The sequence below is a fragment of the Ambystoma mexicanum genome, chromosome 10, assembly GCF_040938575.1.
Source record: "Ambystoma mexicanum isolate Mex_15411 chromosome 10, UKY_AmexF1_1, whole genome shotgun sequence".
Taxonomy (NCBI): domain Eukaryota; kingdom Metazoa; phylum Chordata; class Amphibia; order Caudata; family Ambystomatidae; genus Ambystoma; species Ambystoma mexicanum.
The window spans coordinates 1,628,074,478-1,628,096,541 of NC_090932.1; the positions used below are offsets into that span (position 1 = coordinate 1,628,074,478).

Sequence of the window (22,064 nt, forward strand, 5' to 3'; positions counted from 1 at the left end):
AACCCCAGGCGACGGAGTAGATGCCCTACCACCTTATCGCTCAACGGAACTCCTCGTTGAGAGGGATCATGTCTGCGAGGCTACCCGCACTTGAACCAAGCAAGCGTCTACGAACTTCTGAAAAGGTTGCATCTGTAGCCTGCAGAGCCGCATAAGGAACAAGTTACTTACCTGTAACTGTTGTTCTCAAGCATGGGTCTGGCATGGATTCACATGCTCATGAATATTCCCAGTCATCAGGCTGGGAATCCTCGGTAAAGAAAAAATCAGTTTCAGTTTACTTTCTGAACTGTCTTTCTACTAATAACCAATCACTGGTCTCTGGGTCATACTGCCCCCAGCCAATGACTGCCCTCTAACTAAGCCCCTCCTCTGGCAGCCATCTTCAGATTTGGTAGCATGTAAAGTGGCAGTATGACGAAGTGAAGAGCCGCAGAGGGGAAGGAGGGAGGGTTCGCATGTGAATCCATGCCAGACCCATGCTGGAGAGCAACAGTTACAGGTAAGTAACTTGTTCCTTCTCCAGCATGGGGTCTGGCATGGATTCACATGCTCATGAATATAAGAATACATAGCGGTACACACATGCACAACCACGGGAGGTGGCAAAAGGCTAAACATTAAGCATTACATAAACTCAACATTAAGAAACTCTTAACTCCTCACCAGGCCCACCTTCAGGTGAACAGGTTGCGCAGCACCGCTTGGCCGACTCTGGACTCCTCCCTGGAATCCCGGTCGACGCAGTAGAATCTCGTGAAGGTGTGCGTCGACCTCTACGTAGCAGCCCTGCAGATGTCCAGCAGGGGCACACCAGACAAGAAAGCCGTAGTAGCAGCGATCGCTCTGGTCGAATGTGCTCTCGGACAGCTGGGCAACGGTCGGTTGGCCAACCGATGACAGTGCATGAAGCAGCCGGAGAGCCATCTGGAAATGGAAGCCTTCGAGAGAGCCTTCCCTTGGTTCACAGGTCCAAAGTTCATAAACAGCTGTGATGTCTTCCGAAAACTCTTCGTTCGGTCCACGTAGAACTTAAGTGCTCTTTCTACATCCAGCGAGTGCAAAGTCCTCTCGGCCGGCGACGGAAAGAAAACTGGCAACACCAAAGGCTTGTTAAAATGGAAGTCCGACGGCACCTTGGGCATGAAAGAGGGGTGGGTCCTCAGCACCACCCTCGTATCGTGAAAAGTCAAGTATGGAGGCTTGCAGGATAGGGCCTGAATCTCTCCCACGCGTTGTGCGGAGGTGATGGCCACAAGGAACGCTGTCTTCCACGACAGGAACTTCAACGGAGCCGAATGCAAAGGCTCGAATGGCGGCCCCATGAGCCTGGTCAGCACCACGTTGAGCTCCCACGCCGGGGCTGGAGCCTTCACCGGCAGGAACGATCGGAACAGTCCCTTCATAAATTCCTTCACCAGTCAATGAGACCACAAGGACGGCCGTCCTGTAGTTCTGGTGTATCGGGAGATCGCTGCCAGCTGTATCTTGATGGAAGCGTGAGCTAGTCCAGCTTTGACCAGCGACAGCAGGTATGGTAGCACTTGAGGTGCCATAATCCGTAGAGGGTGGATCTTCTGTGCACGGCACCAGACAGAGAACCTCTTCCATTTATGTCCATAGCACTTGAGAGTTGAGGACGCCCTGGCTTTTGCAAGGACCTCTCTGCAGTCAGCCGGGATATCGTACCCTCCAAACTCTAGTGCTGCAGGAGCCAGGCCTGCAAGTTCAGCGACTTCGGGTCGTGATGAAGAATGGCGCCTCCCTCTCTGGAGAGAAGATCTGACTGCGCTTGACTGGTGGGGACGCCGAGAGGTCCAGAAGGTCTGGGAACCAGATCTGTCTCGGCCACGCGGGTGCGATGAGGATCATCCTGCACTGGGACCTCTTGAACTGGCTGATGAGTCGAAGCAGCAGCGGCAACAGAGGAAACGCATACAGGAACAGGCCGTCACTGGGGAACGAGAAAGTGTCGCCCATGCTCCTCGGCTGGGGAAACCTGCTGGCGAACCTCTGGCACTTGGAGTTCGTCGCCGTCACGAACAGGTCGATCTGGGGTTTGCCCCATCGTTGGAAGAGCCGATCCACTTGATCCCGGCATAGTTCCCACTCGTGGCACGAGCGCAGCTCCCTGCTGAGTGAGTCGGCGATGGTGTTTTTTATTCCTGCCAGATGGAAGGGAACCAGAAACATCTGGGCAACGGCCCAGTGCCACAGATCCTGGGCCTCCTTGGATAGGGCTGGGGATCTGGTGCCACCCTGCTTCCGGATGTAGAACATCGTGGTGGTGTTGTCTGTGAAGATCCTCACGACCATTGCCCTTGAGGGACGGGAGGAACGACTTGAGCACCCAGAACACAGCGCAGAGCTCCAAGATGTTGATGTAGACAGACCTCTCTTGCGGGAGCCAAAGGCCTCTTGCGTGGAGATCTCCGGTGTGCGCACCCCATCCCTCCAGGGATGCGTCCGTCGTCACAGTCTCCTGATGTGCCGGGGTCTGGAAGTCCGTGCCCGCCGTGAGGTGTGCACGGGTGCCCCACCACTGAATCGCACGACGGAAAACCTTGTTGAGCGGGATCTTGTCTTCGAAGCTGCCCGCCGCTTGCATCCAGCGGGCGTCGAGGAACTCCTGTAGAGGACGCATCTGTAGCCTGCACAGGCGCACTCGGTAGATGCATGAGGACATCATTCCGAGGAGGGACTTGATGGATCTGACCCTGGCCACGTCCATGGCTAGCAGGCGCTGCAATTTGCCTAAGATGGCCTTCGTCCTTTCCTCCAACGGAGACGCCAATCGTTCCACTGTATCGAGCTTCGCTCCCAGAAACAGTGCCGCCTGCGAAGGAACCAGATGGGATTTCGGGTAGTTGATGGTGAAACCCAGCTGCGTGAGTAAGCGGACGGTCTTCGCCGTGTGCTTGACGGCGAGTTCTCTTGTCCTTGCACGGATTAGCCAGTCGTCCAGGTAGGGATAGACATGGATCCCCTGCAGGCGCAGCCGCGCCGCCACTGGTGCTAGGCACTTGGTGAACACCCTGGGTTCCCGACTTCAATCCGAATGGCAGAGCTCTGAATTGGTAGTGGCGTCCTTGAACTACGAATCTGAGGAACTTTCGGTGCCCTTTTAGGATGGGGAAGTAAGCATCCTCAAAGTCCAACGACGATAGGAAGTCGCCCTCCTCCAGCTGTCCCAGCACGTGCTGGAGAGTGACCATCCTGAACTTCTGTGCCTTGCTGTATTTGTTCAACCAACTTAGGTCCAGGATGGGGCGCCAACCGCCTGTCTTCTTTCTGACGAGGCAGTATCTAGAGTATACTCCGGAGCCCCGGAGCCTCTTGGAGACGAGCTTGATGGCACCTTTCTTGAGCATCGCCTTTACCTCCAACAGCAGTTGAGGGACGTGATTTTCCTTCCTGGCCACGGGAGGAATGCGGGGACACTTTTGGAATTCGAGTGTTCCCGTGGGCCAGGGCATCCAGCACCCAACGGTCGGTGGAGATGGACTCCCACACGCTGACGAACTTCGCCAGCCAGCCTCCCACCGGGGTGCTTCGGTGGGGGCCCGACGCTACGGCCGGTTCAATCTTGCTTGGAGGCGGCCTTGGCGACGACTTCGAGATCCTCCTTGTTTGCCGCGACCTCTGTAGGTCTCCTGGGACGAGGAGCGGGCCACCTGGCAATACGTAGAGGAACCACCGCCTGATCCCTTGGAGGCCCACTGTCTGCCTCTGGCGCTCCGAAAGGGCCGTCGTTGCTGAAGGACTCCCAGGGCTCGGGCTGTCTCTGTGTCGGCCTTGATGGCCTGCAGCGACTCATCCCCCGTTTTCCCAAACAGGTTGTTGCCGTCGAGCGGCATGTCCAACACCCTGGTCTGCATGTCCTGACGGAAGTCTGTCGCCTTGAGCCAGCCTCGTCGAAGGCAAACACCATTGCCTAACTGGTGAAACCCGGTGTCGGCAATATCCGTTGCCACCGTTATGGCGTGGTCCGACGCCACCTCACCTTCCTGTAGAATCTCTAGGGCCTCCGCCCTCTTGTCGTCTGGTAGGAAGTCCAGTAGGGGAGCTATCTTGTACGATAGCTCCCTGTCGTAACGGGCCACAATCGCTAAGGCGTTGGCTGCTTTAATTGTCGTCGCCGCCGACGAGATAACCCGTCACCCCATGGCATCCAATTTCTTTCCCTCGCCGTCAGGTGGGGAAGGGGAGGTTAAAGTTGTCGCCGCCGCCGCCTTCTTCTTGGCCGCCGCTGAGACGACCGAATCCGGCGTCGGCTGAGCCCTGAGGCACAAGGGGGCAGCGTCAGGGACCCGGTACTACTTCTCGTATCGGTCCCTCTTGGCAGGCGTCGTGGACTGGTTCTTCAGGACTGCAAGTCCCTCGTCCCAGATATCGTCGAGTAACGGTACCGCGAGGACAGTCTTTCTCTTGGCCTCTCGTCGTTGATAGAGGAATCCTTCCTTCTTCTATTCCTCGGGGAAGAGCTGGAAGAGCTCGGACGCCATGGCGATTATGGTGTGAAAGGAGCCAATTTCATCGGGTGAGGAAGCCCGAGGGGGTGGTGATGGAAGGTCCATCCCGTCGTCACCACTATCGTCATCCGTCCCCGTCGTCGTCTGTCGCCGTGTCGTCCCTGGGATCCGGAGGGGGACGAAGGCTCCACGGGCCGCGAGGGCATGAAGGGTGGGGTGAAGTGAATGAACTCTCCTCCGCTTGTTCGGAGGGCTTCCCGACAGGCCCGGTTCTGGATTGTCCGCCGGGGTTTGTGGTAATCTCGTCCTTATCCCCGTGCATAAGGTTTGGATCGCCATCAAAATGGCCCGCGAGTTGTCCCGAGGCTTGGGCAATGGCTGCGACGGGAGGGCTGGCAGCTCCTCCACAGGGGCCTCGTCGGCGCCACCGTCGTTATCTTCGACCACCTCTTCAGGATCTCTCCCATGGGATCGTACCTTCTCGAACCTCTCGTTGAGGCTCTTCACGGCCTCCACCAGCTCCTCCTCAGAGGCTGAATCCATGCCCCTAAAGGCCACCGCCCCCCCCCTTTTCCACGGGGGTCTTGTCGATGGGCTGGAAAGAGTATTCCCTCCACGATGGCAGGGAAACTCTGGGCCCTGAGGTTGCCTTCACTGGTGTAGCCTCCACAGGCTTCGCCAGGGTCGCTGCGACTCCCTCGATAGAGGCCTTAGCCTGGTGAATCAAGGCATTCACTACCTTGGGCGCGCTTGATGGCTTCACCTTGGGGAGAGGGTCACCGCCTCGCTCCACCTCGGCTGAATCCTTTGAGATCGACCGGGGCCTCTCCAGAAGCTTACCCGGGTTCTCGGATTTCCTCTTCCCCGAACCAGAGCGTTGGCTCATTGTTGATGGTGCCGGGGAAGGTGCGCCCTGCCTGGCAGCCGAAGAGCCTGAACGTTCGGCGCTCCCGGTGCCCGCGGACTCGCGGTGCTTAGCCTTCTGTTGGGCCCCCGTCGCCGGGGCGCCCTCACAGGACTTAGAAGACCGCTCTGACCTTTTCTTCTCACCTGCTGGGCCCTTCACCAGCTAGCTGGCGAGGCGGGAACGACGATCCCACATGGTCCGTTCCAATAGGTTCTTGCAGAACGCACAGTCCTTCTCCACGTGCGTCTTGTCCTCATGAAGGCAGTAGAGACATCTTGAATGCTCGTCCTCCTTGAAAACATTCTGTAAACCGCATCCAGGGCAGTTCCTGAACAGCTGGGATCCGGGCGCCGAGCTACCCTTGTCCTGGGCCGTGTCCATGGTAGGCCTCAGATCTTCCGGAATCCTCCAAGCGGCACTCGACGAAAACTTCACCCTTTAGGGGCGTAGACAATTCTGAAACAGATCCCCGTTGACCGAAGAAGAAACGGTGGAGCTTGAGGCTCGATTTAACTGAAAAAAGAGAATCTCCTTGAAAAAGTGCGAAAACGCAGCAAAAGCTCGAGAGCTATAGCACGAGGACTCCCAACACTTGAACGTGTGGTAAAAATCTGAAGATGGCTGCCAGAGGAGGGGCTTAGGTAGAGGGCTGTCATTGGCTGGGGGCAGTATGACCCAGAGACCCCAGTGATTGGTTATTAGTAGAAAGACAGTTCAGAAACGAAACAAACTGATTTTTTCTTTACCGAGGATTCCCAGCCTGACAACGGGGAATATTCATGAGCATGTGAATCCATGCCAGACCCCATGCTGGAGAAGCTAGATGCACGAACACATCATGCCGAGCAGCAACTTGATGGTCCACACCGTGGCTGTCTTCAGCGCCAACAGCCGTTGTACGTTCCCTAGAATGGCAGATAACCTCGGGGGAAGAGGGGTGATGCCTGACAGGAGACCGTGTTGAGCCTGGCTCCCAGGAACAGTGCGTTCTGCGATGGAATCAAGCAGGACTTTGGATAATTCATAGAGAATCCCAGATCGGTCAGCAGCTGGATGGCCCAGTGTGTCCTACGGCCACTTCCCTTGAAGACACACAAGGCCCGGAAGAGCCAGTCGTTTAGGTACGGGTACATGCGTATCCCGTGTAGACGTAGATGGGCCGCAACTCATGCCAGGCACTTCGGAAACACCCTGGGTGCCGACTTCAGGCGGAAGGGGAGGGCCTTGAATTGGTAGTGTCTTCCTCGCACCACGAAGTATAGGAACTTCTGATGCTTCATGTGGATGGGGAAGTACGTGTCCTTCAGATCCAGCGACGTGGAGAAGTCTTTTTCCTCCAGTTGACCAAGCATGTGCTGCAACGTGACCATCCTGAATAATTGGGACTTGAGGTATTTGTTGAGACGCTGCAGGTCTAGAATGAACCTTCTGGCCCCCGGTCTTTTTCTTTACTAAGAAGTATCTTGAGTAGACTACGGAGCCCCAGAGTCGTCTTGGAACTAGCTCTATCGCCCCCTTTCGTACCATGGCCCGTACCTCCTGCAGGAGCTGAGGGATGTGCTGTTCCTGCACGGCCACCAGAATTATCCACAGATATTTTTGCTGATACTCCGAGAAAGTCCATGACCCATCTGTTGGTGGAGATCATCGTCCACTCGCCGACTAAACTCGTAAGTCGGCCGCCCACCAGGGGGAATGGGTGGGGGCCCGACGTCCTGGACGGTCCAGTCCTGCTTCAGCTCCTGCGTCCCGCCTTAGGGAGCGATAACGGCGCTGGCCGCCTCCACCAAAAGCCTTGGAACAGCCTCTGTAGGCCTCCAGGGTCGTGGATGTTGACGGTACGGTGAGGAACCTCTACCGAAACCCTTTCTCTATCTGCTGGACTTACCGCCAGAGGCACGAAAGGATGGGCAGTGCTTAGTGCCCAGGGAATGAGCCGTCTCTGTGTCAGTCTTGATGGCCTGCAAAGACTCGGTCTTCCCGAAGAGGTTGTCTCCGAAGGGCATGTCCAGTACTCTTGTGTCTGGACCTCCTGGCGGAAGTTGATGGCTTTCAGTCAGGCTCAACGCTAGAGACAGACATCGTTCGCCCATCTGTCGGAAACCTGTGTCTGTGATGTCCATGATGCGACGCCACCTTCCCTTCCTGGAGGAGAGAGATCGACCTCTACCCGTTTGTCGGGTAGGAAGTCCAGAATCGGGGCCAGTATGTACCAGAGTTCTCCGTCGTACCTTGGCAGAATCGCCAGTGCATTGGTCGCCTTGACTGTCGACGCTGGAGTAGATGATCCTTCTCCCCACCTCGCTCTCCGTGGGGAGAAGAGTTAGATCTCTTCCGCGCAGCTGCCGATGCTACACAGTCTGGCGATGGCTGCGACCGTAGGCACCTAGGTGCAGACTCCGGCCCCTGGTAATTTTTCCTCTAGCCTATCCCGCTTGCTAGGGTATGGCCGTGTTCTTCATCAGGGCCAGGCCCTCCTCCCAAATGTCATCCAGGAGGGGCACTGCCATGATGGTCTTCCTCTTTGCCTCGCGCCTCTTGTAGAGGAAACGTTGCTTTTTGGTCTGTGTGTCATCAGATGGAAGAGCTCAGACGCTCGGGTGACCATGGCATGAAACGACCCCACCTCGTCCAGAGGGGATGCCCTCGGCTGCGTCGTCCGTCGTTGTCGTCGTCACTGTGTCAGTTATCGTGTCCTGGTCCCTCGGGGGGGAGGGGAGAGGAGCGGAGTGCGGAAGTTGATGAGGCGGTGCTGGGTGGCGCTTCCTCTTTTTCACCGGAGGTTGATCTGGGGCCACCAGGGATCGGGTACATCCTCTTCTGAATTTCCGACACCAACGTGTGCAGGGTCGCGAGCATGCCTAGCGATACATCTCTTGGAGCTGGGTCGGCAGGCTTACTAGGCACTACGCTGCCTGCCTTTCCGTCGTCCCCCCACATCCTCATGGTCCATCTACATGTACTCCTGGGTCTTCCTCTTCCGAGGACTAAACATCAGCTCCTTGGAGTACGACTCGATGTAAGGACTCCTTGCCCATCCTCCCCTTTTTGCATCCTGAGGGGTCAGATTCGGGCTTAACTCCGGCAATCGCTTTTCGGGTGTCCTCTCCACAGCCCCGGTGGAGGCCTCCCCTGCCTTGGGGCAGGGAAACTCTGGGCGCAGCCAGGGGTAGCTTGACCAGGTCAGGCTCTTTGGCCCTTCGAGAGAGTGGCCACTACCATCTCGATCGTCAACGATTTTACCTGCGCTGCCTGGGCCTTTTTAGGCATGTTGGTCGCCTTTTCCTGTACCTTAGGCTTCTCAGGCTTCTCCCGTGAGCCTGGTTGGCCGATTTCCTCTTTGAGGAGGAGCCGGATCAATGGCTGGAGATGGAGGCAGATGGTGAGGTTGAACGCGCCCTGCCCATTGCGAGACCCGCTTGCGCGGCGACCTCAACGGAGACGGAGACGGACTCGCAGTGCCTGGCCATGTCTTGGGCCCCCATGGATGTTGGGCCCTCAAAGGACTTTGAAGTCTGCTCCTCGGAACGGCCAGTCCTGGGTGAGGCATACCCCTGCTTGGGGCACAGGGTAGAGGCCTTTGCGCTGAGCCACGCCACCAGTCTATTGTGACAATCTTTCATGGTTCACTTGCTGAACCCGAGGCAGATCTTGCAATCTCATTCTCATTGGTCCGGGTGGAGACAGTAGAGGCACTGAAGGCGTTTGTCCTCTACAAACACGTTCAACTGTCCGCAGCGGGAACAGAGCTTAAGAGGGAGCTTCCCTCTTATTTTATCTTACTACATGGTCTGGAGTGCGGAGTAGGCCCGACGGCCTTCTGGAACTTTCAAACAAAACCATCCTTACCCTTGAGGGGCGCAAAATCCCCGCCTGTTGGCTGATGCAGAGAAAGAGTACACAGGGTCGGTTTGACAAAAATAGGACTTTTTCCTCAAAAAAATGAAAAACCGAGCATAGCTCACGGAGCAAAGCTCGAGGACTTCCAACACTTGAACGTGCACTGAAAATCTGAAGATGGCGGTCAGAGGAGGGGCTTAGGGAGAGGGCAGTCATTGGCTGGGGGCAGTATGACCCAGAGTTCAGTGATTGGCTTAGAGGAGAAATTGAGTTTGTAAGTGAAAGTGAAACTGTTTCTTTTACCGAGGATTCCCAGCCTGACAGGGAATATTCATGAGCATGAGCGTCCATGCCAGACCCCATGCTGGAAAAGTTATTTAAACCTTAAGAGATATCCAAAGAACTTCTCAGTGACACTGCACTGAAGGTGCTGTGTCCCCATACAAAAAGCAGATGCCTATGGAGTTTGTCAGACAACACTAATAGTGAGAAAATAAAATCCAAATCAGCGGAACGCACATGACAGTGACAAAAAGGTCCCACTCAGGAGTTAAATTTAAAAAATATTAAGTCTCCAGCAAGACAGCTGGGGTCTCTAAGGTTGAAGGGAATTGGCAGAGAAATTAAAATACTCCCTTAACAGTTACCAGAGTCTTGGAGCATAGCAGAGAAGGCTTCTCTTCTGATTCTTTCCTTCCTGCACTGTCATCATACAAGTATGCATATATCCTGGTGGATAGCAGGCCGCCGGAGATGCTGAGTTTCTCAGTGAGGTCGCTTGGGCACTTCAGGATTATAGCCTTTTTGATGATGCAACAGGATGAGAACACGATAGAGGCTTTCAGTTGGAGCCAGCGCAGTCGGATGAGGGTTTGGGTGATGTGTTCAAATTTGTAGAGTCCTTTAATTAGTATTGCTGCAGCATGCAGGACACATTTTAGGCGTGCCAGGGTAGTCGACGGAAGGCCTTCCTAGCTAGCACCCTAAGATTGTGTGCCATAAGGTTTTCACTTGTCCTTTAGCCATATTGTTCTTTGGCCTTCCTGACCACTCTGGTCAGGTAAAGCCATATTTGGAATGCCCTCTCTCTGGGAAAGGGGAGGATTGCGTGCGAGCCTGGATGTGGGCGATGGGAGGGTCTGGTCCCAGTACACATTCTGGATAGCTGCCTGTTCGAATGGTGCCGATCCGTACCTTTGGTGGGCTTGGGCATGCTCTCAGCCCAAATCTTGGATCATAGTAGGGCTCCTGCAACCATTCGATCAATCATTGGAGTCAAGTCCTCTACGCAGAAGAGCAGCTAGTTGACCCTGCAGCTATCCAAGTCAGATTCTAGAAATCCATCTTAACAGACTTATCAGTCAGTTTCCCCAAAAGAATGCGCAAAGCAGACAAGGGAAGTAAAGCAGAAGGCTTTATTGACCTCCAAAAATCGGAACAGGGTTAAAAAAATATGCAAAACAATTGGGGGTCCCATAAGAATCTACGGAGGGAAAGGTGCAAAAAGAAAATCTTTCTAAACAAATCAAACAAAGAAACCTCACCTATTTATTTGCACTGGTATGTGAATTTCATATACCATTCATATTTAGAAAGGGGCACCCGTCTAACAGGGAAACCCTTTGAATCCCTCCAAAAACCTGTAAAGACCTGTAAGAAATAAAGCTGGTTTTCAGTAACACGATTCAGGAGGAATGCTCGGTCTACAAATTTCAACAACTATACAATCCCAGAAATTATGCAGTCAGAACAAACAATAGTAGATGTACATGTAAATGTACAATGTGTAACTTTGCTATAGATTTATTACCAGCTTTATTCTTGGCTAGTTTCTTGCTGCTTGCAGTTCCCGTGCCGTATGTCACTCCGTCGATAATCACAGAAACTCCAAAAGGCTCACTTGAGGTTTCTTGCAAAAAAAACCAAATAAGTTATAAAAGGATCTCAAAATATTCATGCTTTATATGCATTGGACAGTTACATGAGCAAATAAACCAGTTCAATCTTAATTATGCATACTACGAGCACATAGTGGGACACATCTGCCTTTGAAAGCATACATATAGGAGCAAGTAATGACTTGAACACTGCAAAAAGGACCAACATCAACCTAAGAAAAATGAGCAACTGGGGTGGGCACCGCTGTCAGCTTGCTCGGATCGCAGGCTTAATCCCACGATACAAGCCCAGGTTCCAAGCAAGATGGGAACTGGAAGCGGCTGCACCATCACCTTGCCCCCACCTCCTGTTCCCCTCTGGTCCCCCCGCTGAATCACCCCCACCCAACACCCTGGGCCGCAATGGAAATGGTCAAAATAGATTTCTAGAATATGGCCTTGTTAGGTACGTTTTTCTATAGTGCAATTGGTATTGGACTCTAAGATTTATCCCTTGGTTTTAGAGCCACGACTTCATATATAGGCCTGTACTACCTAAGGTTGTTAGCGTGCAGAGCAGACAGGCTCATCTTAGGAGGAATGGGAGCTGTAAATCAGTACAAAGAAACAGAATATACATAGATAAAAAGAAACACTTGCACTTATATCAAAAATAGTGATTTATTTTTTTATAAATCCACTTGGCAGTTAAAAATGAAAGGAACATTGTATCAACCAGGGAACATTGTATCAACAATAAACGTAAATTTAGAATATTAAGAGGGAATACTTTTCTTAACCACACACGGAGCAACTTCAGTTCAGGTCAGTAAAAGTACTTATTTTAACGCAGAGTTAATTTATTCAAGTTTAGGCAAGTTCAAGAATGTAAAGAGCAACAATCACAGGTAAGCAATACTAGTAGCAACTCTTATAAGGTTCAGGCAGTCTTTTCCTTAACAACAAAGGAGTTCTTCAGTCCAGGTTTTAGAGGTAAACGAGCAATGTCCAAGCAAAGAGGTTCAGAGGATTTACTGTTGGGAAACAAGCAATGCCCAAGTCAATAGGAATGCAACAGTTCTGATGCAAATCTTCTTAACACAAGTAAATAAGTTCATTGGCCTTTATATAAGTTCAGGCGCTTAGGAGAAACCTTCTTGGAGGGGCACAGACTGTTCGGCCTGGCACCGAAAATGGGTGAACCCTTAAATAGTAGAAACAGTGCTCCAAAAGCAAAGGAGCAACACAAATGGCTTCAGGTATGTTTACCAAGAACCCCACATTACCCTGAGAGAAGTAGCCAGTGCAGCTGGACGCCTTCTGGATAGACGGCTGAAAACCGGGTCTCCTAGTCCTTGGTCATGGTGACGAAAAGGGGGACCCTTAATGGGCACCTGCAGCAGTAGTCGAGAGAGGGACTCGCCAGCACAGAATTCTTCTAACTTCCAGTCAGTTCGTCATTTTAGCGCCTTCTTCTCAGCACCAGTAGCCAACGATAACCGCTGGTTGGAATCTTCTTTGTTTCTCAGTCCTACACTCTGGTGAGGGGACTCTGAGGAGAGGATTCATGCTTCTGGAGGGCCACATGGATGCCACTAAGTTCCAACGAGATTAGTCAATGGAAAGCCAGTTCAAGGTGGCAGAAGTACCCAGTGTATTGGGATTCTGGAGCGCAGGACTTCAAGGGACAGCTCAAATTGAAAAGTGTTTTAGGGCTGGTTATGCCCACCAGCCCAGGTGGATGATCAGCTGTACTTCAACTGTGCTTCTGCGGTTACTGGAGGTGCTGCAGGCATCTCTGGTAGTCTTCTTCAGAGCTTCAGTTCCAGTGGTCTACTTGGACTTCTGTCCCGAAAGCCTAGTCATTCATTCAGTCCTATGGAGGGTTTGCATGTGAACCCATGCCAGACCCATGCTGGAGAACAATAGTTACAGGTAAGTAACGTGTTCCTTCTCCAGCCTGGGGTCTGGCATGGATTCACATGCTCATGAATATAAGAATACATAGCAGTACATTAGACAACCCCAGGAGGTGGCAAGGCTCAACAGAAGCAATTACTCTTACCTCCGGAACACGCTCACCTTCAGGTGAACAGGTTGCCTAGCACTGCTTGGCCGACCCTGGACTCCTTTCTGGAATCCCTGTCGACGTCGTAGAATCTCTTGAAGGTGTGAGTGGACCTCCACATAGCAGCCTGCAGATGTCCAGCAGGGGCACACCAGACAGGAACGCCGTTGTTGCAGCGATTGCGCTGGTGGAATGGGCTCTCCGTCAGCCAGGAAGAGGTCGGTTCGCCAATCGGTGGCAGTGTAATGCAGTCGTAGAGCCACCTGGAGATGGAAGCCTTGTACAAGGCATTCTCATGGTTCACAGGACCAAAGTTCACGAACAGTTGAGACGTCTTCCCAAAACTCTTTGTGCGTGTCACGTAGAACTTCAAAGCACGAGCCACGTTCAGAAAGTGCAAAGTCCTCTTAGCCGGGAAGGTTTCGTAAAGAACACAGGCACCACCAAAGGTTTGTTCAGGTGGAATTCCGACTGAACCATTGCCATGAAGGAGGGGTGCGTCCGCAGCACCACCCTCGATTCATGAAAAGATATGGCTGTTTGCAGGAAAGGGTCTGGATCTCACCTATCCTCCTGGCAGAAGTGACAGCCACGAGGGAAGCCGTTTTCAAAGATAGGAACTTGAGAGGATCCTGATGCATAGGCCTGAAGGTGGCCCCCATGAGCCTCATCAGCACCACGTTGAGTTCCCACACCTGGGCAGGGGCCTTCACCGGCAGGAACTATCGCAACAGTCCTTTGAGGAACTCCTTGACAAGACGGTGGGACCAAAGAAGATCGTGCTGGAGACCTGGTGTAGTGGGAGATAGCCCCCAGATGCACCTTGATCGAGGCGTGTGCAGTCCCGCCTTGGCCAAAGTCAACAAGTACAGAAGAATCTGCGGGCCGTGACCCTGTGAGGGTTGATCTGTGCCCGGCACCACGTAGCAAAACACTTCCACTTGTGTCTGTAGCACTTAAGAGTCGATGAAGCTTAGGCCCTGGCAAGGACCTCCCTGCAGTCCGCTGGCAACTCATGCTCCGAACTCTAGGGCTGCAGGAGCCAAACCCTCAGGTTCAGCGACCCTGGGTCGTGATGCAGGATTGCGCCGCCTCCTCTGGTGAGCAGATCCGTGACCACCGACAGCTTGACCGGAGGTGACGTTGACAGGCTGAGAAGGTCCGGGTACCATATCTGCCTCAGCCACACCAGGGCAAGGAAGATCATCCCGCATCAGCACCGTTTGAGTTGAATAATGACTTGGACCTCCACATAGCATAGCAGAGTTGAATAATGACTTGCAAGGAGAGGAAACGGAGAGAACGTGTATAGTAACAGACCTTCCTACAGGAAGGAGAACATGTCTCTCATGCTCCTTGGTTGGTTGAACCTGCTGACGAACTTTTGGAGTTTGTCGCCGAAGCAAACGGATCGATCTGGGTCTGCCCCACTTTCAGACGAGGCAATCCACTTGGTCCTGTCGAAGCTCCCACTCATGGCAGGAGCGCAGTCAGCAATGTTGTTCTTCACTCACGCCAGGTGAAACGGGATGAACATCTCTTGGGCGACAGCCCAGTGCCACAAATCCTACGCCTCTCTGGAGAGCGCTGGGGATCTGGTGCCCTCGTGCTTCCTGATGTAGAATATTGTGGTGGTGTTGTCTGTGAAGACCTCCATCACTTTGCACTTGAGGGACGGAAGGAACGACTTGAGGACCCAAAACACTGCCCGCAGCTCCAGGATATTGATGTGGCGATACCTCTCCACAGGCCTCTGGTGGGCAGACGACCGATGTGAGCTCCCCAACCGTCCAGGGAAGCATCTGTGGTGACCGTCCCCTAGCACGGGGGGCTCAGGAATCCTGCGCCCCCCACAATGTTGGAGCATACGCCCCACCACATTATCGCTCGACTGAACAACTCGTTGAGAATATTGCGTGTGAAGCAGTGCCAACAGCCGTTGCACTTGCCCACCAGGGCCGCTACCCGCTTCTCCAAGGGTACCACCAGGCAGGAGACCGTGTTGAGCCCGGCCCACAGGAACAGCGCGCTCTGCGATGGTATCAAGCAGGATTTTGGATAGTTGACGGAGAACCCCAGATCCGTCAACTGCCGGACGGTCCTCTGTGTGTCCGACGGACATTTCCCTCGACTTGGCCCGGATGAGCCAGTCGTCGAGGTACGGGTACATGGTTATACCCTGTAGGAGCAGCTAGGCCGCCACTGGTGCCAGGCACTTCACCCTGCATGCCGACTTCAGTCCGAAGGGGAGGGTCCTGAATTGATAGTCCTTTCCCTGCACCACGAAGCGCAGGAACTTCCGATACTTCTCGTGAATGGGGACGTGGAAGTATGCATCCTCCAGATCCAGTAACGTCAATAAGTCTTCTCTTTCCAGTTGGCCGAGCACATGCTCCAACGTGACCATCCTGAATATCTGGGACTTGAGGTATTTGTTGAGGGGCTGCAGGTTTTGAATGGGCCTACAGCCCCCAGTCTTCTTTACCAGGAAGTATCTGGAGTAGACTCCGGAGCCCTGGAGTCACTTTGGACCCAGCTCTACCGCCCCTTTTCTTATTGTTAGGACAGTTTTTCTGAAGTCCGGTTAAGGGCCTAACAAAACCATTCTACTGAGGCAGTACAAGACTCCACTCTTAGTATAAGGCTGTACCACCCGAGATCGGGGTAGCGTAGACAGAGCAGCCAGGCTCATCTTAGGAGGGAGACAAATGAAATGTTCATACAAATGATACAAAGAAACACTGAAACACTATGTATTGTAAAAATAAAGGATTTATTTAAATACAGGTAGGCCCAGATAAATCTAGGGGTTAAGTAAGTACTAACACATTATATGAAATCACAATATAAAACTCAGCACTATACTTGAAAGTGTCAGATCCAAGTATAGACCTTATTTGGAACACCCAACAGTAGTTCTAGGGAAGACAAACCTTGTTATACACATTTAGTATAGGTCAAGCCTATTCTTTGGGAGTAAAAGACCAATGGTTACTTTTAGATTACTTTTGGTAATACAAGGACAGTGGGCCCTTCCAGTTGTACAGTGACTCTTGGAACAAATCACATTAACAGTCAACTGGACAATATACTTTTGGTGAATAGTGAAACACTTTTTCTAGGTGCAGTAAAAACCTATAACTACTTTTGTCATAACACACAGTTATACCAGGTGAGTAAAACCTAAGGATGTAATATACAATTACAGATGCTTTGGAAATCAGGGAACCCCAGATTGAGGTAAGCAATAACTCTGGTAACTTGTTTTGGATTGCACACAGCTAACACAAGGTAAGTAAAACCCACTTTAACTTCACAATGAAGGGGAAAGTAAAACCCAATGTCACACTTTACTGAATAATTATTCTAGGTAGGCAAAAACCTAATGTAGACTTAAGGAAAGGCTAGCAGCAAGTCGGGGGAAGCAAGACCCAGTTGGAGGACACTCATACAGTTACCCTACAGGAATAATCTGGTGAAACCAACACATTACTTTTGTAAAGAGGCACAACCTAATCACAGGAGAGTACAATACCTTCACATCTACTTTCTTTTAGACTGGTAAAAACAGTGGTTAAGGAAGAAAAGATGTTAACCATACTTTTAAGAATAGTGCATCACACATTCAAGATCAGTAAGAACTTTTGTAACTGTTCACTCTGAGAATTACAGTTACCCACCAACTCTTGACAAGTAAGTAAAACACTTGATTTCTTTTCTAGGCAGAAGTCCCAATCCCTTCAAAGTCTTTCCCTTGGAGCAGGAGTGTTCTCAGTGGCAGAAGGGGGGGTCACTCGGACTAGTGACCAACAGGCAGTGTTAGAATAAGTTCTTTAGTAGCAAAAGTCAGAGTACCTTAGGAAAACTGGGCAAACAGGTGAGTACTTTACTTCTAGGGTTAGAAGAGGGTCCAGGGGCTTCACAGAAGACACCCCAGCAGGATTCTAGCAGTGGGACTGGGTGTACTGGATGAGGGACCTCCCAATCACAGAACACACCCCAAAGCTACACAGAAATCCCAACAGGCTTAAGGTAAGTATATACCCAAGCCAACACAGTACCTCAGCAATGAAGAAGAGATTGCAGCAGAACTTCAGGGACTGCAGCCAAATACCCAGTCAGTGGGTTCCTTGTCCTGGAGACTGAACACAAGACCCCAGAAGGGACTTTGCAGCAGGGATCGATGAAGAAGGCTCTAGGCAAGATTTCTCTTGCGGCTGAATGCGGTTCTGCGGGTTTGGCGCCTTTTCAAGGAGCACAGAAGAAGACAGAAAATTGTGGTTGAATTCTCGTCGTTTAAAAGGTCCAGCACTCTTGTGAGGGGACTTTTAGGACTCGATTCGTGCATCTGGAGATACACCAGGATGCCCACGAAGTTTCAGCGAGATTCGGAATTCAGAAGACCGTGCACCGCACAGTGGCTGGAGGACCCAGGGTATCGGGGTATTGCAAGAACGCAAGGTCGCAGCAACCCGTGGGATGGCTCAAAATGCAGGTCTTCTTGAGTCTAGTTGGTCTCAGCAGGCTCTGGGTTCGGGTCATCGTTTTCGGAGACCCCAGGTCGATCGGAAGGAAGGGCTGCAGCAGGCTCCGGTTACACAGCAGGCTCTCTGGTCGCTGGAAATCATTCCCGCCGCTATTCCTTCGTCATCTTTTTCGGTTTTCTGTTCCAGTGGTCGACATGACTTCAGCTTCCAGGTATCCAGTATTCATCAGGAACTACAGCACAACCTCTGCATTCTCTCCCCGCATTTTACAAGAAAGGGGCGTCTGGTTGCCCAATCAGGACAGCCAGCCCCCCACTGGGATTTGGCCCAGTTGAAAGAAGGTATAAGACAAAGGAGGGGGAAGTTTTGGACTCCTCCCCCACTTCCTGTGCTTACAGATTGACTGTTGCCTGGGCGGGGTGTCCAGGGTACTCCCGCCAAAGACAAAACTCAAAGGAATTTCCTGCCCTGGATGTCAGGGGAAGGAACAAGAAACACTAAAATGGCAGAAAAAGAAGACGGGGGCCATTTTGGTAAAATGAGCACCCTTAGGTGCCTTTACTGCAGCTGTGGTTACAGCCCGCGGTAAAGGTGCACCAAATTAGTAAAAGGTATCACTGCCACCAGCCATTAAAGGTAAGCTTGTCACTGTAACATAATTGTTACAGTTTTAATGTGAAAGGGGATACATTGTATCTGCCCAGCACTCCACATAAGGTGGGGTGTGCTGGTTTCACAGAATAAAATGTAAAAGGGATCCAACGATCCTTTCTACCCTTGGGAACTGTAGTTCACTCAAGGTTAGCACAAGAAAGTTAAATGGGGAGCCCCAGGGCAACCCAGCAACAACAGACACTTATTGCCAATAAATTGTTAGACATAACTTAAAAATACTATTGAGAGTCTTAAAAATGACACCCATAAAAAGAGTTAAAGATGAGGTGAGTGTGGCAAAAGGTTCCCACTCACTGAGGTATTAATGAAAAATATCCCACTAGAAAAGCAAAAAAAGATTTACCAGCTCTGTGGAAATCTTACCTAACACTTAGCATGGCCCGTACCTCCTGCAGGAGCGGATGGATTTGCTGCTCTTGCCAGGCCACCAGAAGTATTCGCAGACACTTTTGCTGGAACTCGAGTGTGTCCGTGGGCAAGAGAGTCCAGCAACAATCGGTCGATGGAGATTCTCCACTTGCTGATGAAGCCCGCCAGCCGGCCTCCCACCAGGATGCATGGGTGGGGGCCTGACATGGCCGGTTCAATCCTGCTTTTGGGCTTGCGTGCCGCCTTGGGAGCAACATCTGCCACCTCCATCGAAAGCATTGGAACGGCCTTTGTAGGCCTCCTGGGTTGTGAACCAGGAGGGTTGGCTGTACAAAGAGGACACTCTGCCGAAACCTTTCGACGATCTGCCGGACTTCCCACTGGAGGCACGAAAGGAAGGGCGGTGTTGTTGAAGAGTGCCCAGGTCATGGGCTGTCTCCTTGTCCGTCTTAATGGCCTGCAATGATTTGTCGACGGCCTTCCTAAAGAGGTTGACCTGCTTATGGTCAGGTAGACACTCCAGCAGGGGGGCCATCTTATACCACAGCTCCCTATCGTATCTGCGCAGTATTGCAAGTGCGTTAGCTGCCCTGACTGTTGATGGCGCCAAGTAGATCACCTTTCTTCCCATGGCATCTAACTTCTTCCCTTCGCTATCTGGCGGAAAGGAGGATGAAGACGCTGGGGTTAGATTACTTCTTTCTCGCTGCCGCCGAGACCACGGAGTCGGGGGAAGGCAGCAAATGTAGGCACTTGGGTGCGGACTCCTAGCACTATTTCTCCAGCCTATTCCTCTTGGCCAGGGCTGTGGCCGGTTTCTCATCAAAACTAGGCCCTCGTCCCAAATGTTCAGGAGGGGACCACCAGAATGGTCTTCCTTTTGGCCTCGTGCCGTTGGTATAGAAAACCTTCCTTCTTGGTCTCTTCTGGTAACAGTTGGAAGAACTTGGACGCCCTGATGACCATGGCATGGAACAAGCCCAGTTTATCTGGGGGGAGAAGCAGTTAGCTGCGGCGAACCCCGCCGCGGTCATGCCGTCCATGTCTGTAGTTGTTGTGTCTGTCCCCTTTTCCCTGTGGGGGGAGGGCATGTGTGGAGGTTGATGCAGCAGTGTAGGGTGCTGCCTCCTCTTTCACCGGTGGCTGGCCCAGTGTCACCGGGGCCAGAGGCATCGCGGGCATCTTCTTGATTTGCGACACCAATGTGTAGGGTCGAAAAGATGTCTGGTGATACATCCCTCTGAGGTGTTGGGGGGCATTTCCATCGCCCCCTTTCTACCCCCCCTCGGTGTTTCCACCGCCGTCGTTCCGCGGGTACCGGGTGAACGGACACCTGGTCCTCCTCATCCCAGGAAGAAATATCCGTGCCCTGGAGTACGGTTGAGTCCCGTCGACCCCTTTTTTTTGCATCCTCAGGGGTCGGTGTCGGGTTTAGGGATGGCATCCTATTCTCTGGTGTCTTCTCCACTAACTTGTCTGAGGCTTCCTGTCTTGTGAGTATGATTACTCTGGCCGCCACCGGGGCTACCTTTGCTGGGTCAGCCCCTTTGGCCTTCGAGGGGGCAACCACCACCAACTATCATCGAAGACTACTTCACCTGGGCCAGGTCCGTCACCTTTTCCTGTGCCTTCGTCGTCTTTGGGTTTTCTCGCAACTTCGCCAGGTTAGCCGATTTCCTCTGAAGAGGAGCAGGAGCGAAGGCTGGAGATGGAGGCAGATGGTGAAGATGAAGTACGGCGACCCTGATGGAAACGACTTGCAGTGCTTGGCCTTGTCTTGGGTCCGCACAGCTGGAGCGCCCTCAAAGGACTTAGAAGCCCGCTCCTCGGACTGACCGGTACTGGGTGAGGCAGGCCCCTACTTGCTGCATGGGGCAGAGGCCTTGGCATGGAGCCACCTTTAGGCAAAGTTTGTATGCAGTAACCTCTGGGAACACTACAAACAACTCTGACTATAGGTATAGGAAACCCAACCTTTGGTATAAGCTTGTACTAGACAGTTTTGGTAGCGTGTTGAGCAGCCAGGTTTATCTCAAGAGGGGTCAATGTGAGCTGTAGTGGAGTTACACAGAGAATTACATTTACAAGTATTCAAATAAAGTCTTGCACTCAAGGTTTCTTGAATAAAAACAATTATTTGTCAGTTAGAATAAGCCTTCTTCAGAAGGATGCAATATAACAGTAACACTCAAATATACTTCATGAAATACATGCTCTTAAGATCTCTAAATCAGTAGATGACCTTTTGGGATGGCCCACAGACACTACCTACACCCTCCGGTGACTTCAATTGCTAGGGTGCTGGGGACATGAATATATCACTGTTGCATTTACAATCGTATAGTAATAAGTCAAAGGAAAAGGTTATTTAGAACAAGAGACCACAAATATTCTTAAGCAGGCACATACTTTTATATCCCTTCCCCCCCAAGAAGAGTAATTCAGTTCAACAGGCTAAGCCAAAGTCAAAAGGCAAAGAACAAGTTACTCTCTTACCCGGTAACGTTCTTTCGATGGGATGGTTCGACTATGTATTCCAGATCTATGAGAGTAATCACCACAGCTGTGCTGCTTCGGAAAATTTTTCGCCGTCTGCGTCCTGCCTCAATGACGTCGATACGCTGTCCGAGGGCCTCAGTCGAGCCGACGTCACCGGATGTCCTAAGTAGGACGCACGACGCCCAAAGCCTCAGTTGTAGTTTTTTCCCCAGAACGTGTGGCACCAAACCACTGCCAGTATGACCACAGAAAGCCTTGCGGAAACGTAAGCTGCAATCGCATAAGAAATTCTGTAGTGGGGCAGGTAGGGAGGGAGCTACATGGAATACGTTGTCGGACCATCCCATCGAAAGAACGTTACCAGGTAAGAGAGTAACTTGTTCTTCGAGGGGATTGGGTCCTCCAACGTATTCCATATCTATGACAGACTCCCAAAGCAGTACCAATGTATGGAGGAGGGAAAAGAATTTAGAAGATAGAAATTTAGAATGCCCAATCAAATTGCAGAGTAAAGGACCGCCTTGCCAAAGGCCAGATCCTGCCCATGGATAGAATCGAGGGAGTAGTGACGCACAAATGTATGGACCAAAGCCCAAGTGGCTGCATCACAGATATTACGAATAGGAAAACCCCTCTGCAGGGCAGTAGAGGCAGCCATGCCCCTAGCAGGATGGGCCCGTAAACCTACCGCAGGGTCCTTACCCGCCAAGGGGTAACATTCAGAAATTGCCAAGATAATCCATCTAGACAAAGTCTGCTTAGTAACAGCTTGTCCCAAACGCCTTCCAGCGTAACCAATAAAGAGCTGATCTTCCACTCTGACCCGGCACATGCGAGAAATGTAGAAACTTAAAGCTCTCCTAGGATCCA

The 22,064-nt window shown here is 51.9% G+C and overlaps 1 protein-coding gene across 2 annotated transcripts in view; it reads right to left on the reverse strand.

Moving 5' to 3' along the window:
- Positions 1-22,064, reverse strand: part of DGCR8 (DGCR8 microprocessor complex subunit) — a 690,818-nt gene that overhangs the window by 244,742 nt on the left and 424,012 nt on the right. For both annotated transcript variants that reach the window (XM_069620020.1, XM_069620021.1), the window contains exon 8: positions 11,030-11,128. In XM_069620020.1, coding sequence (XP_069476121.1) covers positions 11,030-11,128 — 99 coding nt within the window. The remainder of the gene's footprint in view (positions 1-11,029; positions 11,129-22,064) is intronic.